Below are 13,461 nucleotides of genomic sequence, written 5' to 3' on the forward strand. Positions count from 1 at the left end.
TTTACCTCTCGCTGCCTTGGTGAAGCAGCCAGCACAATCAAAGACCCCACCCACCCGGGTCACTCTCTCTTCTCCCCTCTCCTATTAGGCAGAAGATACAAGAGCCTGAAAGCACATACCACCAGGCTCAAGGACAGCTTCTATCCCGCTGTGATAAGACTATTGAACGGTTCCCTTATACGATGAGATAGACTCTTGACCTCACAGTCTACCTGATGTGACCTTGCACCTTATTGTCTACCTGCACTGCACTTCCTCTGTAGCTGTGACACTTTACTCTGTACTGTTATTGTTTTTACCTGTACTACATCAATGCACTCTGTACTAACTCAATGTAACTGCACTGTGTAATGAATTGACCTGTACGACGGTATGCAAATCAAGCTTTTCACTGTAGCTCGGTACAAGTGACAATAATAAACCAATACCAATACCTGTACACTGTTGGGCTCGGTTGAATGGTATCTGGAAAGAGGGACGAGTTTATGTAGAGAAACAAAGAGGGTGGTGATCAAAATTAATGAAATCACTTCTGCTGGCGGAAGAGATGGTCGATGTTTCGGGTCGAGATCCTGCAGCAGGGCTGTCTTGTTGCCAGAGTCTCAGCCTGACAAGCCAACCATCCCTCTCCCCCACCAGCGGAGTTCATCCAGCAGTCTGATTTTTTTTGGTTCCCAAAAGAGATGGTTGAAAGGAAAACAGGAAATGGATTTAAAGGTGATGGTGGATCAGATTCAGAATCAGGTTTATCATTACTGACTTATCCGTCATGAAATTTATTGTTTTGTGGCAGCATTACAGTGCAAGACATAAAATTACTGTAAATTACAAAATAAATAAATAGTGCAGAAAAAAGGAAAAACGAGGCAGTGTTCATGGACTGTTCAGAAATCTGATGGCGGAGGGGAAGAAGCTGTTCCTGAACCATTGAGTGTGGGTCTTCAGGCTCCTGTACCTCCTCCCCGATGGTACTAACGAGAAGAGGGCACGTCCCGGGTGGTGAGGGTCCTTAGTGATGGATGCCGCCTTCTTGAGGCACCGCCCCTTGAAGATGTCCTCGATGGTGGGGAGGGTTGTGTCCGTGATGGAGCTGGCTGAGTCCACAACCCTCTGCAGTATTTGACACAAAGGATGCATTTCACTGTGTGTTTTGTTGTACATGTGACTAACAAGGAAATCTTAAATCTTAAATCCTGTGCATTGGAGCCTCCATACCAGGCGGTGATGCAACCAGTCAGAATGCTCTCCACTGTACATCTGTAGAAATTTGTAAGAGTCTTTGGTGACAGACCAAATCTCCTCAAACTGGTATTGGTATATTATTGTACCGAGGTACAGTGAAAAGCTTGTCTTACAAACTGATCATACAGGTCAATTCATTACACAGTGCAGTTACATTGGGTTAGTACAGAGTGCATTGATGTAGTACAGGTAAAAACAGTAACAGTACAGAGTAAAGTGTCACAGCTACAGAGAAAGTGCAGTGCAATAAAGTGCAAGGTCACAACTAGGCAGATCGTGAGGTCCGAGTCCATCTTATTGTATAAGGGAACCGTTCAATGGTCTTATCACAGTGGGGGAGAAACTGTCCTTAAGTCTGGTGGTACGTGCCCTCAGGCTCCTGTATCTTCTGCCTGATAGGAGAGGGGAGAAGAGAGAATGTCCCGGGTGGGAGGTGTCTTTGATTATGCTGACTGCTTCACCAAGGCAACAAGAGGTAAAGACAGAGTCCAAGGAGAGGCGACTTGTGTCTGTGATGCGCCAGGCTGTGTCCACGAAGTAGAACTGCTGGCTAAAGCACAGGAGGAGGCCATTAACCCACAAGTCTGTTCTAAATTGTTCTGTCAGCTGCCCTGCGAGTTTTTTGCTCCTCCCCTGTATCTTTGCTCTTCCCCTGTATCCCTGCCCTGGATTGGAATACGAGGGATTTAGCAATGAGACTGAGTGGAGGCAGTAAAGTCAAGTTTACTGTCATGTGCACAAGTACATTGAGGCACAGGTCCAATGAAAAATAGGCACAGAAAAACACACAGAATATAAACTATACAAGACAGTGGAAACAAAAAGACTCTGCAAATCAAAACATAAGCGCACAAAAAGGAAGACACAGTCAGAGACAAGTCCATGGACCAGTTGGACTGATTGATCCATTCGGTGCTGTCAGTTCCATCTACTCCCAGATAAAGAGCCGGTAACCAGAGGGCACACCTGTTCCTGCAGCTACCAGGAGGACATTTTTGTCTTTTTTTGCAGGGAACTGCGACCTGAAAGAATCTGCCTGGAAGGGCGGCGGGAGCAGATTCAGAAGGAGCTTTCTAACAAGGTGTAGACAGTGGATAAAAAACACTGCAGGGATGCAGGGGGAGAGCAAAGATCTGAGACTCAGTGGGCAGCTGACAGAAAGACTTGGAACAGACAAGCGGGTTAACGGTCTCCTCCTGTGCTTTATCCACAGGGTTAGCACCACTGCCTTGCAGTTCCAAGGACCCAGGTTCAATCCTGACCTTTGGTGCTGTCTGTGTGCACGTTCTCCCTGTGACTGTGCGGGTTTCATAGAACATAGAACATTACAGCACAGTACAGGCCCTTCGGCCCACAATGTTGTGCCGACATTTTATCCTGCTCTAAGATCTATCTAACCCTTCCCTCCCACATAGCCCTCCATTTCTCTATCATTCATGTGGCTATCTAAGAGTCTCTTAAGTGTCCTTAATGTATCTGCCCCACAACCTCTGCCGGCAGTGCGTTCCACGCACCCACCACTCTCTGTGTGAAAAAACTTACCTCTGATATCCCCCCTATACCTTCCTCCAATCACCTTAAGATTATGCCCCCTGTTATTGGTCTATTACCAGAAACAAAGCATGAAAAACTTTGTTTTGCACACCGTTCACACAGATCATTTCATTACATCAGTACATTGAGGTAGTACAAGGGAAAACAATAACAGAATTCAGAATAAAGTGTTACAGTTACAGAGAAAGTGCAGTGCAGGCAGACAATAAGGTGCAAAGTCATAACGAGGTAGATTTGAGGTCAAGTGTCCATCTTATTGTACTAGGGAACTGTTCAATAGACTGTTTAATACCGGGCAGGCACAGTAGTGTAGCGGTTAGCGTAACGCTATTACAGCGCCAGCGACCGGGGTTCAATTCTGGCTGCTGTCTGTAAGGAATTTGTGCGTTCTACCCGTATCTGCGTGAGTTTCCTTCAGGTGTTCCGGTCTCCTCCCACATTCCAAAGATTGACAGGTTAGGAAGTTGTGGGCATGCTATGTTGGCACCGGAAGCATGGTGACACTTGCGGACTGCCCCAGAACACTCTACGCAAAAGATGTATTTCACTGCGTGTTGAAATGTACATGTGACTAATAAAGATCGTATCTTGTCTTATCCTATCTTAGCTTTGAGTTATAAGCAGAGACTGGACAGGCTGGAACTTTTTGCCCTGGAGTGAAGGAGTTTGAGGAGTCACCTTTTAGAGGTTTTATAAAACATGAGGGGCGTAGACAAGGCGAATGCTCTCAGTCTTTTTCTTAGGATAGGGGAGTCTAAAACTAGAGGGCATAGGTTTAAGGTGGAGCTGAGGATCAACTTCACACAGAGGGTGGTGGGTGTACGGAACGAGCTGCCAGAGGAAGCTGTAGAGGGGGATATAAATACAATGTTTAAGATATTGTATTTATACATACCTCTACAGGTGCATCGATAGGAAAGGTTTAAAGGGATATGGGCCAAACACTGGCAAATGGGACTAGTTTAGATAGACATCTTGGTCGGTATGGACGAGCTTGCTGCCTCGGTAAAGCAGGCAGCATAATTGAAGACCCCGCCCACCCTGGACATTCTCTCTTCTCCCCCCCTCCCATCGGGCAGAAGATACAAAAGCCTGAAAGCACGTACCACCAGGCTCAAGGACAGCTTCTATCCCGCTGTTATAAGACTATTGTACAGTCCCCTAGTACGATAAACTGGACTCTTGACCTCTCAATCGACCCTGTTATGACCTTGCACCTTATTGTCTGCCTGCACTGCACTTTCTCTGTAGCTGTAACACTTTATTCTGTATTCTGTTATTGTGTTACCCTGTACTACCTCAATGCACTGTTGTAATGAATTGACCTGTATGAACAGTATGCAAGACAAGTTTTTTACTGTACCTCGGTACAAGTGACAATAATAAACCAATGTATAAGAACATAAGAAACAGAGGTAGGCCACTGGGCCCCTCAAGCCTGCCCTGTCATTCAATATGATCATGGTTGACCTCCCTCAGGTCTCTTCTCTGCCAGTTTCTCGATCTCTCCAAAAGTTACCTGCATCCTCTTCAACTCCCTCCAGTAAAGCAGCCTCTCCAACCCTCCAGGTCAGAGAATTCTGGAGATCCCCCACCCTCAGCAAGAAGTTCCGGTGTGTTTTATACTCCCGGCCCTCTTTGTGTTGAAGGCCATCAGTCTGCTGGCCTGTTACGTAGAGCCACGTTAAAGCAGATTGAAAACCAACAGCCAACAACAGCTGGTTTCCAAGTCCGGGTACTGACTGCACAGCCAGAGACCGTTACAAAACGGCTGCTTCAATTCGTCGTTCATTGAACTTCTAGGTAGTATTAGTTGGTAGGCCTGTCAAAGTCACACATAGGCGCACACACACACACACACACACACACACACACACACACACACACACACACACACACACACACACACACACGTACACACACACACACTCACACACTCACCTCACCTACACACACACACACACACACAGACACACACACACACACACACTCACACACAGACATACACACACTCACACACTCACCCCACCTACACATACACACACGCTCACACGCAGACACACACACTCACACATAGACACACAGACACACACACAGACACTCACACACAGACACACTCACACACAGACAGACACACACACTCATAGACACATATACACACACACACACAGACACACACACTCACACAGACACACACACTCACGATACACACTCAGGATACACAGTGCCAGAGGCCGCTGAAAAATTAGAACAGCTCGGGATATTAAAAGGGTTTGGGATTCACCTTACTCATTCATTCTGGCCAGACAGATGTTGCCGGCAAGAGCAGGATTTATTATCTCTTATTATAGCCCGAGGCACAATTGAGCAGATTGCGAGCCACATGATTCCCATGACAGGGAATTGACACGAGTTGGTGTTTCAGGGTCTCAGAAGTGAAAAATTACCCGATCTGAGGGGGAATTCACAGGTTCAATAGCAAAACGAAGAGGATCCCATAACACGAAGTGTTAACTCTGTTTCTTTCTGCACACACACTGCCTGACCTGCAAAGAGTTTCCAGCATTTTCTCTTTTTATTTCAGATCTCCAGCATCTGCAGTTTTTTATCTTTATTTACTATCAAACTTACTGATACTTCTCTCCCAGGTACGCCAGCCTTGAAGAAACTCTGCTCCTCTCTCCTCTCTCTGTCTCTCTTGCAACGTTCATCCTCAGTGGTGGGCTTACCTTTGCTCACACCTGGGCAACCCTGGTCTCTCCCTAACAGAGATGATCTTTTTTTTATATATTCATTCAAGCGATGTGGGCTTCACAGGCTGAGCCAGCATTTAATCGCCCGTCCCCAGTTGCCCTTGAGAAGGTGGTGGTGAGCTGCCTTCTTGAACCTCTGCCGTCCTTGAGGTGTGGCAGGGAGGGAGTTCCAGGGTCTTGACCCAGCGACGGTGAAGGAACGGCGATATATTTCCAAGTCAGGATGGGGTGTCTCTCGGAGGGCGACTTCCAGGGGGTGGTGGTCCCCGTGCTTCTGCTTCCCTTGTCCTTCTAGCTGGGAGAGGTGGTGGGTTTGGAAGGTGCTTGGAATCTCTTTGTCCTGTCCATTGCTTCTCCACCCTTTTCTGCAATGCAAAACTAACCTTTACCCTCCCAGGGCAATCAAGAACTAGAGGGCAGAGGTTTAGGGTGAGAGGGGAGAGATCTAATAGGAACCTGAGGGGCAACTTTTTCACCCAGAGGGTGAGGTGGTGAGTACGTGGAACGAGCTGCCAGAGGGAGATGTTGAGGCAGGTACATTAACAACATTTGAAAGGCACTTGGGCAGGTCCGTGGATAGGAAAGGTTGAGGGATATGGGCCAAATGCAGGCAAATGGGACTAGCTTGGATGGGGCATCCTGGTCAGCATGGACCAGTTGGGCTGAAGGGCCTGTTTCTGTGCTGTGTGACTCTATGACTCCGATGCAGAATACTCAGACTGAAATGTTAACTGTTATTCTCTCCACAGAAGCTGCCTTTACCTGCTGAGTGCTTTTCAGCAATGTCTGGTTTTATTTCAACCTTCAGTTTGGTATTTCCAGTTACACATCCGGATCCAGCTCTTCCTCCTTTCCTTGTCTTTTTAACCAGTGTCTGTCTGTCCTTATTCACAAGATCACAAGACAAAGGAGCAGAAGTAGGCCATTCGGCCCATCGCATCTGCTCTGCTACCTCACCATTGGCTAAACTACTCTCCCATCCAGCCCCATTTCCCGGCCTTTTCCCCATATCCCTTGATACCTTGATTAATTAGATACCTATCAATCTCCTCCTTAAACACCCCCAATGATTGGGCCTCCACAGCTGTGGCAACGAATTCCATAAATCCACCACCCTCTGGCTAAAGAAATTTCTCCTCATCTCTGTTCTAAATGGGTACCCTCTAATTCTAAGACTGTGCCCTCTTGTCCTGGACTCACCCACCAAGGGAAACAACTTGGCCACATCTACTCTGTCCAGTCCTTTCAACATTCGAAATGTTTCTATGAGGTCCTGTCTCATTCTTCTTTTTGTCATTTAATCATTCCTGCTTTTCATCCTGTCACAGACAGCCCCTTGTGATCCCTCTTCCCCATCTTTCTCTGCATCTTAAAGCTGTGACTTCCATGACATTTCAACACGATCAGTCATCGACCTGATACATACGAACATGGCAGGAGGAGCTCCTGCAGCCTGCTCCACCATTCAATCTTAATCTGATGCACATGAATCGCAAAAGGTTGGTTTGCGGGTGCAACAGGTTGTCATGAAGGCAAATAGAATGTTGGCCTTCACTGCTGGAGGGATTGAATTTAAGAGCAGGGAGGTTATACTGCAACTGTACAGGGTACTGGTGAGGCCACACCTGGAGTACTGCGTGCAGTTCTGGTCTCCTTACTTGAGGAAAGATATACTGGCTTTGGAGGCGGTGCAGAGGAGGTTCACCAGGTTGATTCCGGAGATGAGGGGGTTAGTCTATGAGGAGAGATTGAATCGCCTGGAATTCAAAAGAATGAGAGGGGATCTTATAGAGACATATAAAATTATGAAAGGGATAGATAAGATCGAGGCAGGAAGGTTGTTTCCACTGGTAGGTGAGACTAGAACGAGGGGACATAGCCTCAAGATTCGGGGGAATAGATTTAGGACGGAAATGAGGAGAAAGTGCTTTTCCCAGAGAGTAGTGAATCTGTGGAATTCTCTGCCCAGGGAAGCAGTAGAGGCTACCTCATTAAATGTATTTAAGACACAGTTAGATAGATTTTTGCATTGTAGGGGAACTAAGGGTTATGGGGAAAAGGCAGATAGGTGGATCTGAGTCCACCACCAGATCAGTCGTGATCTTATTGAATGGCGGAGCAGGCTCGACGGGCCAGATGGCCTCCTCCTGCTCCTATTTCTTATGTTCTTATGATCTGATCTTGGCCTCAGTGCCATCTTCCTGCCAGTCCCCTGCAGCTCTTATTTCCCCTCAGCCTTGAATATACTCAATGACTCCGCAGCTCTCTGCACTTGGGAATTCCAAAGGTTCACAGCCCTTTGAGAGAAGAAATCCCTCAATCTCAAACTTTCCTCATAATTGCCTCATTCTCCGATCCCAGGAATCAATGCAGTGAACCTCTGCTGCACCAAGCATGAAGTCATTGAGTTATACAGCGCGAAACAGGCCCTTCAGCCCAACTCTCCATGCTGACCAAGGTGCCTACCTGAGATCCCATTTCTCCATGTTTGTCCCATATCCCTCTAAACCTTTCCTGTTCATGTACCTGTCCAAATATCTTTTAAACACCGTAATTGTACCCACCTCTACCACTTCCTCTGGCAGCTCGTTCCATATCCCCACCACCCTCTGTGTGAAAAAGTTGACCCTCAGATCCCCTTTAAATCTTTCTCCTCTGACCCTAAGCCTCTAGTTTTGGACTCCTCTACCCAGAGAAAAAGGCTGTTACTGTCCACCTTATCTATGCCCCTCATGATTTTATAAACCCCTTTCAGTATGTCCAGTAATTCCTGCTTAACCAGTAAATCCAGCAAAGCAGTATATCCTGCTTTATAAGGTGGCCAAAACTCTACAAAAGTGGTCTCGCCAACACTCTGTACAGGAGCAGCAAGACTTCCCCACGGATATATGCCATTCCATTTACAATAAGGGCAACAGTCCACTTGCCTCCTGAAGTACTTGCTGACCTTATCTCCATGTTTCTCTCTCTCCACAGATGCTGGTTGACCTACTGAATATTTCCAATTTCAATTTAGGAGCTGGTGTGAAGTTTCCTTCTTTAAGGGACATGAGTGAACCAGTTGGGCTTCTATCTGGTTTGTCTTGTGGTCACTCTGACAGATACCAGCTCTATAATCTATGCAGCAAACATCACCAATAATTTTCCAGTGTTGAATGCTCTTCCATTCCTACTCCTTGTTACTGAAGGCAGACCAAATGTGAAGCCACAGATCAGGTACTCACAGGGTTGAGGAGGACAGTGAGGAACAACTCTCCGCCGTTAATGATCTTGTCCAGCTCCTTGGGTCCTCCGGGGTACTCATTGTAGAATATGGTGTGTGTGAAAAGCCCACACGTCTGACGAGGCAGAACCTGTGCACAAAAGGAAGGGAAACTGAGAAAGAACGGTCGTTCGGAAGAGCTCCCTGTGGATGGTGCTCTGGCAGCAAAGGTTGGCAGGAATCTGCAATGTCGTACTGTTGGGGTTACCGCTGGAAACTGCACCCCGAATATTCGGGTCATCCGACTGCATGCCTCAAAGGGTTGTTTATTCCCATTGGTGAAAGCGAAAATAAAAGGAAAAGTTTGGATCTGACACATCTGCTGCAATAACAGGGGAACTGTGGAGGTAACGCAGAGAGGTTGGATGGGTCGGGAAGGCCACTACACCACACAACAACTCAGGACTTCCGCAACCAAGCCTTATATAGAAAATAGAACAGAACAACACAGGAACAGGCCCCCTAGCCCACTCTGTTGTGCCAAACCAGTTAAACTAGTGATGCCTAATTAAACTAATCCCTTCTGCCTGTGTGATGGTATTGAGTGTACTGTCCAACAGCTCTAAACTTAAGTCGAGACTTTCCTAAGTTCTATCTGGCATGAGTATCTACGAGTACCCTCACTATAGGAAGGTTGTACTGTATCAACCTACACTTCAAGGACTAGTTTACTTCACTACTTTAGTCTCTATGGAAAGGTCTAGCTGTCAATCATCACTATTTCAAGCGGTGAGTCCAAGGAGAAGATACTCCCTGCTAATGAAGCAGTTTAAACACAGTTTATTTTAAGTGAGACACATTTAATTCTGACAAATAATTCTTAACAATGACTTGTAACTTACACAGGATTTCCAAACACAAGTACAATTCTTACAAGCTGAAAAGTCAGACCAACAAGTCGCAGACGGACAAGTCATCCATCGCAAAAACCAAAGGCTGAGGAATGAATTCTAGGTCTTCTTTCTGTCACCCCCTTCTCTCTGTCATTCCTCCCTACCCTGACTGCTTTCTAACATTTCTGCTGTCTTCTCACCGAGTTGACATCATTGACCTGTGATGTCTTTTTCAACTGCATTTGCAACCCAGGTGACGAGTGTTTAATGAAGCAAATGTGGACTCCATTGTTCTCCTGTTTCTGTTAAGAGGTTGAGCAGGGAATATTGGTTGGAAGTTTAACTTAGCAAACAACAAACATCTTGAACATTGGACAATTTCTGCTGTTTTTGCAAAAGGGATTTTAGCTCAATGAGCAACCACTTCTTGACCTATGGACAGGTCACGCTGCTGTACTGAAAAGCTGAAAGCAACAAACCTTTTTGGGGCCTGGAAAATGAATGTCCATCACACCTGCACGTGGTCCCTATCACTCTATTCTCTGCAGATTCATGTGCCTAGCTAATGGGAACCTGAGGGGCAACTTTTTCACATAGATGGTGGTCGGTATATGGAACGAGCTGCCAGAAGAAGTGGTTGAGGCAGGTACGTTAACAACATTTAAAAGGTACTTGGACAGGTACACGGATACATGGTTGAGAGGGATATGGGCCAAATGTGAGCAAATGGGACGAGCTTAGATGGGAATCTTGGTCGGCATGGACCAGTTGGGCTGAAGGGCCTGTTTCCGTGACTTTTCTATGACTATTTGACTAACGCTTGCAATTCATTCACAAGAACTCCTAGACCCCTCTACATTCTACTCATCTGCAATCTTTCTCTATTTAGATAACAGTCTGCCTTTAGATTCCTTTTAATGGATTGCATAACCTCACACTGCCTCACGGTAAACATTTGCCAAGCTTCCACCCACTCGCACCACCTATTTGCAGGGTCCAAATCTCCTCGTCACAACATGTCTTCCCAGCTATTTTCATGTCATTGGCTAGATCCCAAACTTGGGCCCAGTTGAGTCTCTAGCTGCGGAAGTGTCAGAGCCCGGTTGGGCACGGTGCTGGAAGGCAGGGAGCACAGATGACCCAATCCCAGCTCCCTTAATCCTCCTGGTTTACCAAGGACTGTCTTTACCTGATCCCACCCCCAGCAGGTTGAAGCTGCCTTGGCAAAGCTCCCATGGTCAGGATCTGCATTGAAATGACAGGTTGGTCTCCCCTAACACGGTGTGTAGCCCAAACTGATAATTAAAGGGAACCAAACTGATAATTAAAGGGCATTCAACTGCCTGCAATTTATATAGGTGTGAATAAATCTCCCTGGTGCATTTTAACTGTTTCTTCCCGTAATTCCCAGGGTAAAAGCAAGACCGCAATATCCATTCCTTTTTCTCTCTTCTCCCTTCTGGGACAAGATACAGGAGCTTGAAAGCCCTGACATCCAGACACAGGAACAGCTTCTTCCCCACTGCTGTCGGACTCCTGAACCAGTCCCCTCTCTCACACCCCCTTCCCAGCAGTGCTGCCACGTTCTCGGACTCTGAACTCTGCCTCTTCTGTTATTGTCACTTCAGCATTCTTTTGTGCACCACCTCAGACTGCTCTGCAATCTTTGCTCCGTTCTGCTGTTTTGTGCTCGTTGCTGTGTTTATTGCTGTATTGATTATTACCATGTCCACTGTTTACTCTGTGAGCTTCATGCAAGCAAGGAATTTCATTGCACCCTGGTATATATAATAAACTAATCTGAATCTGAATCTGAATCAGTGACAATTTCTCCTGTAGAAGTTGAGTATGTCAGTGGAACACTTACGTAACTGACAGTGTGGCAGTGATCATGGAATCACTGAAAATGTCTCGCACAGTGTTGTCAAAACTCTCCAGAGTAATCCTATCTCCCAGCACTGCATCTGGAGTCTTGCAGATCACAGCTCTTAACATGCAGAACCAAACACTTCCTGAATGTGGGAGGGTGACTCCCAGGCAGTGAGTTCAAGATTCTGTGTGAAGCTTCATCTCCCCAGCAACCCTTCTACTCATCACGTTAATTCTCTACCCCCTGGTCTTTGATTCCTCTGCTAAAGGAAATTGATCCTTCTCCTCATAACTTTCTTCACCTCAATTAAGTCCTCCCTCAGCCTCCTCTCTTCCAAAGATAAACAACCCCAGCCTCTCCAAAAGTTTCCTCATTGCTATAATTTCCCAGTCCAGGGAACATCTTGCGAAGGTTCCACTCGTCCCTCCCCACTGATGACCCTCCCGGCACTTATCCCTGCAACCGTACAAAGATTAATACCTGTCCCTACACCTCCTCCCTCACTACCATTCAGGGCCCTAAACAGTCCTTCCAGGTGAGGCAGCCCTTCACCTGTGAATCCGAGGATGTCATTTATTGCATCCAGTTCTCCTGGTGTGGCCTCCTTACATCAGTGAGGCCCGACGCAGAAGGGGTGACCGCTTCATCGAGCACCTTCACTCCGTCCGCCGCAACAGCCAGGGTCTCCCGGTGGCCGCCCACCTCAATTCCACATCCCACTCCCGCACTGACATGTCTGTCCACGGCCTCCTCTACTGCCACGTTAAGGCCAGACGCAGGTTGGAGGGACAACATCTCACATTCTGCCTTGGGAGTCTCCAACCTGATGGCCTCAACATCAATTTCTCTAGCTGTTGGTAGCCCCCTCCCCTCTTCTACCCCCTACCCTTCCCTCATTCCTGTGGCCCCCTCACCCCTTGTCTTTCTCCTCCCCTGCCCTCAGGACCTGCCCATCACCTCCCTCTGGTTCCCCACCTCCTTCCCTTTATTCCATGGTCCACTGCCCTCTCCTACCAGATTCCCCCTTCCTCAGCCCTTTGCCTCTTCTACCTGTCACCTCCCAGCTTCTCACATCACTCCTTTTCATCACCCCCTCCCCCATCCACCTACCTCCCCCCTCACCTGGACTCACCTGTCACCTGCCAGCCTGCGCTCCTCCCCCTCCCCCCACCTTCTTATTCTGGCTTCTGCCCTCTTCCTCTCCAGTCCTGATGAAGGGTCTCAAGTCAAAACGTCGGCTGTTTATTTCCCTCCATGGATGCTGGCTGACCTGCTGAGTTGCTCCAGCAGTTTGTGTGTGTTGGAACATCCTTGTAAATCTGCTTCTCCCCTCTCCTATGTGACCACACCCCTCATAGAATCATACGGCATGGAATCAGGCCCTTCGGCCCAACTGGTCCACATCAACTATGGTGCTCATCTCAGCTAGTCCCACTTCTTACCCACGTTTGGCCCACATCCCTCTAAACCTTTCCTATTCATTTCTCTGTTCAAAGGTCTTGTTGTTGTTGTACCCGCCTCAACCACTTCCTCTGGCAGCTCGTTCCATATACCCTCTGCTTGAAAAGTTGCCCTTCGGATTCTTATTAAATCTCTCCCCTCTCACCTTAAACCTGCGCCCTCTAATTTTTGAGTCTCTTTCCCTGAGAAAAAGACAGTGTGCATCCACTCTAGCTGTGCCCCTCGTGATTTAATACACCTGTAACAGTAACGGGAATGGTACGCAGTTGTGACTGATCCCGGCCTACCATGATGCCATTGTGTTTGAACCCTCGTCGGAATCGCGCTGGCTTCAAGTGCGGGTACTCCTCGGTACTTGTCACCTTCATGCCCCACACCTGCTTCCAGGCCTCGTACAGCTGCATGTGGACTGGATACACTCCCGAATGGTGGGGTGCCACTGCATAGCCCATGTCTGTGGGGATTCCGTGCTCCTGAGGGACACAA

At 47.4% G+C, this 13,461-nt stretch overlaps 1 protein-coding gene across 6 annotated transcripts in view; it reads right to left on the minus strand.

Annotated features, from left to right (window-relative positions):
* ndst1b (N-deacetylase/N-sulfotransferase (heparan glucosaminyl) 1b) overlaps nt 1–13,461 on the minus strand; it is a 290,113-nt gene that overhangs the window by 48,907 nt on the left and 227,745 nt on the right. For all 6 annotated transcript variants that reach the window (XM_052013795.1, XM_052013796.1, XM_052013797.1 and 3 more), the window contains 2 exons: nt 13,263–13,448; nt 8,774–8,902 (listed from right to left, as the gene is read on the minus strand). In XM_052013795.1, the coding sequence (XP_051869755.1) occupies nt 8,774–8,902; nt 13,263–13,448 (315 nt within the window). The remainder of the gene's footprint in view (nt 1–8,773; nt 8,903–13,262; nt 13,449–13,461) is intronic.

This window comes from Pristis pectinata, chromosome 4 (genome assembly GCF_009764475.1).
Source record: "Pristis pectinata isolate sPriPec2 chromosome 4, sPriPec2.1.pri, whole genome shotgun sequence".
Lineage (NCBI taxonomy): Eukaryota > Metazoa > Chordata > Chondrichthyes > Rhinopristiformes > Pristidae > Pristis > Pristis pectinata.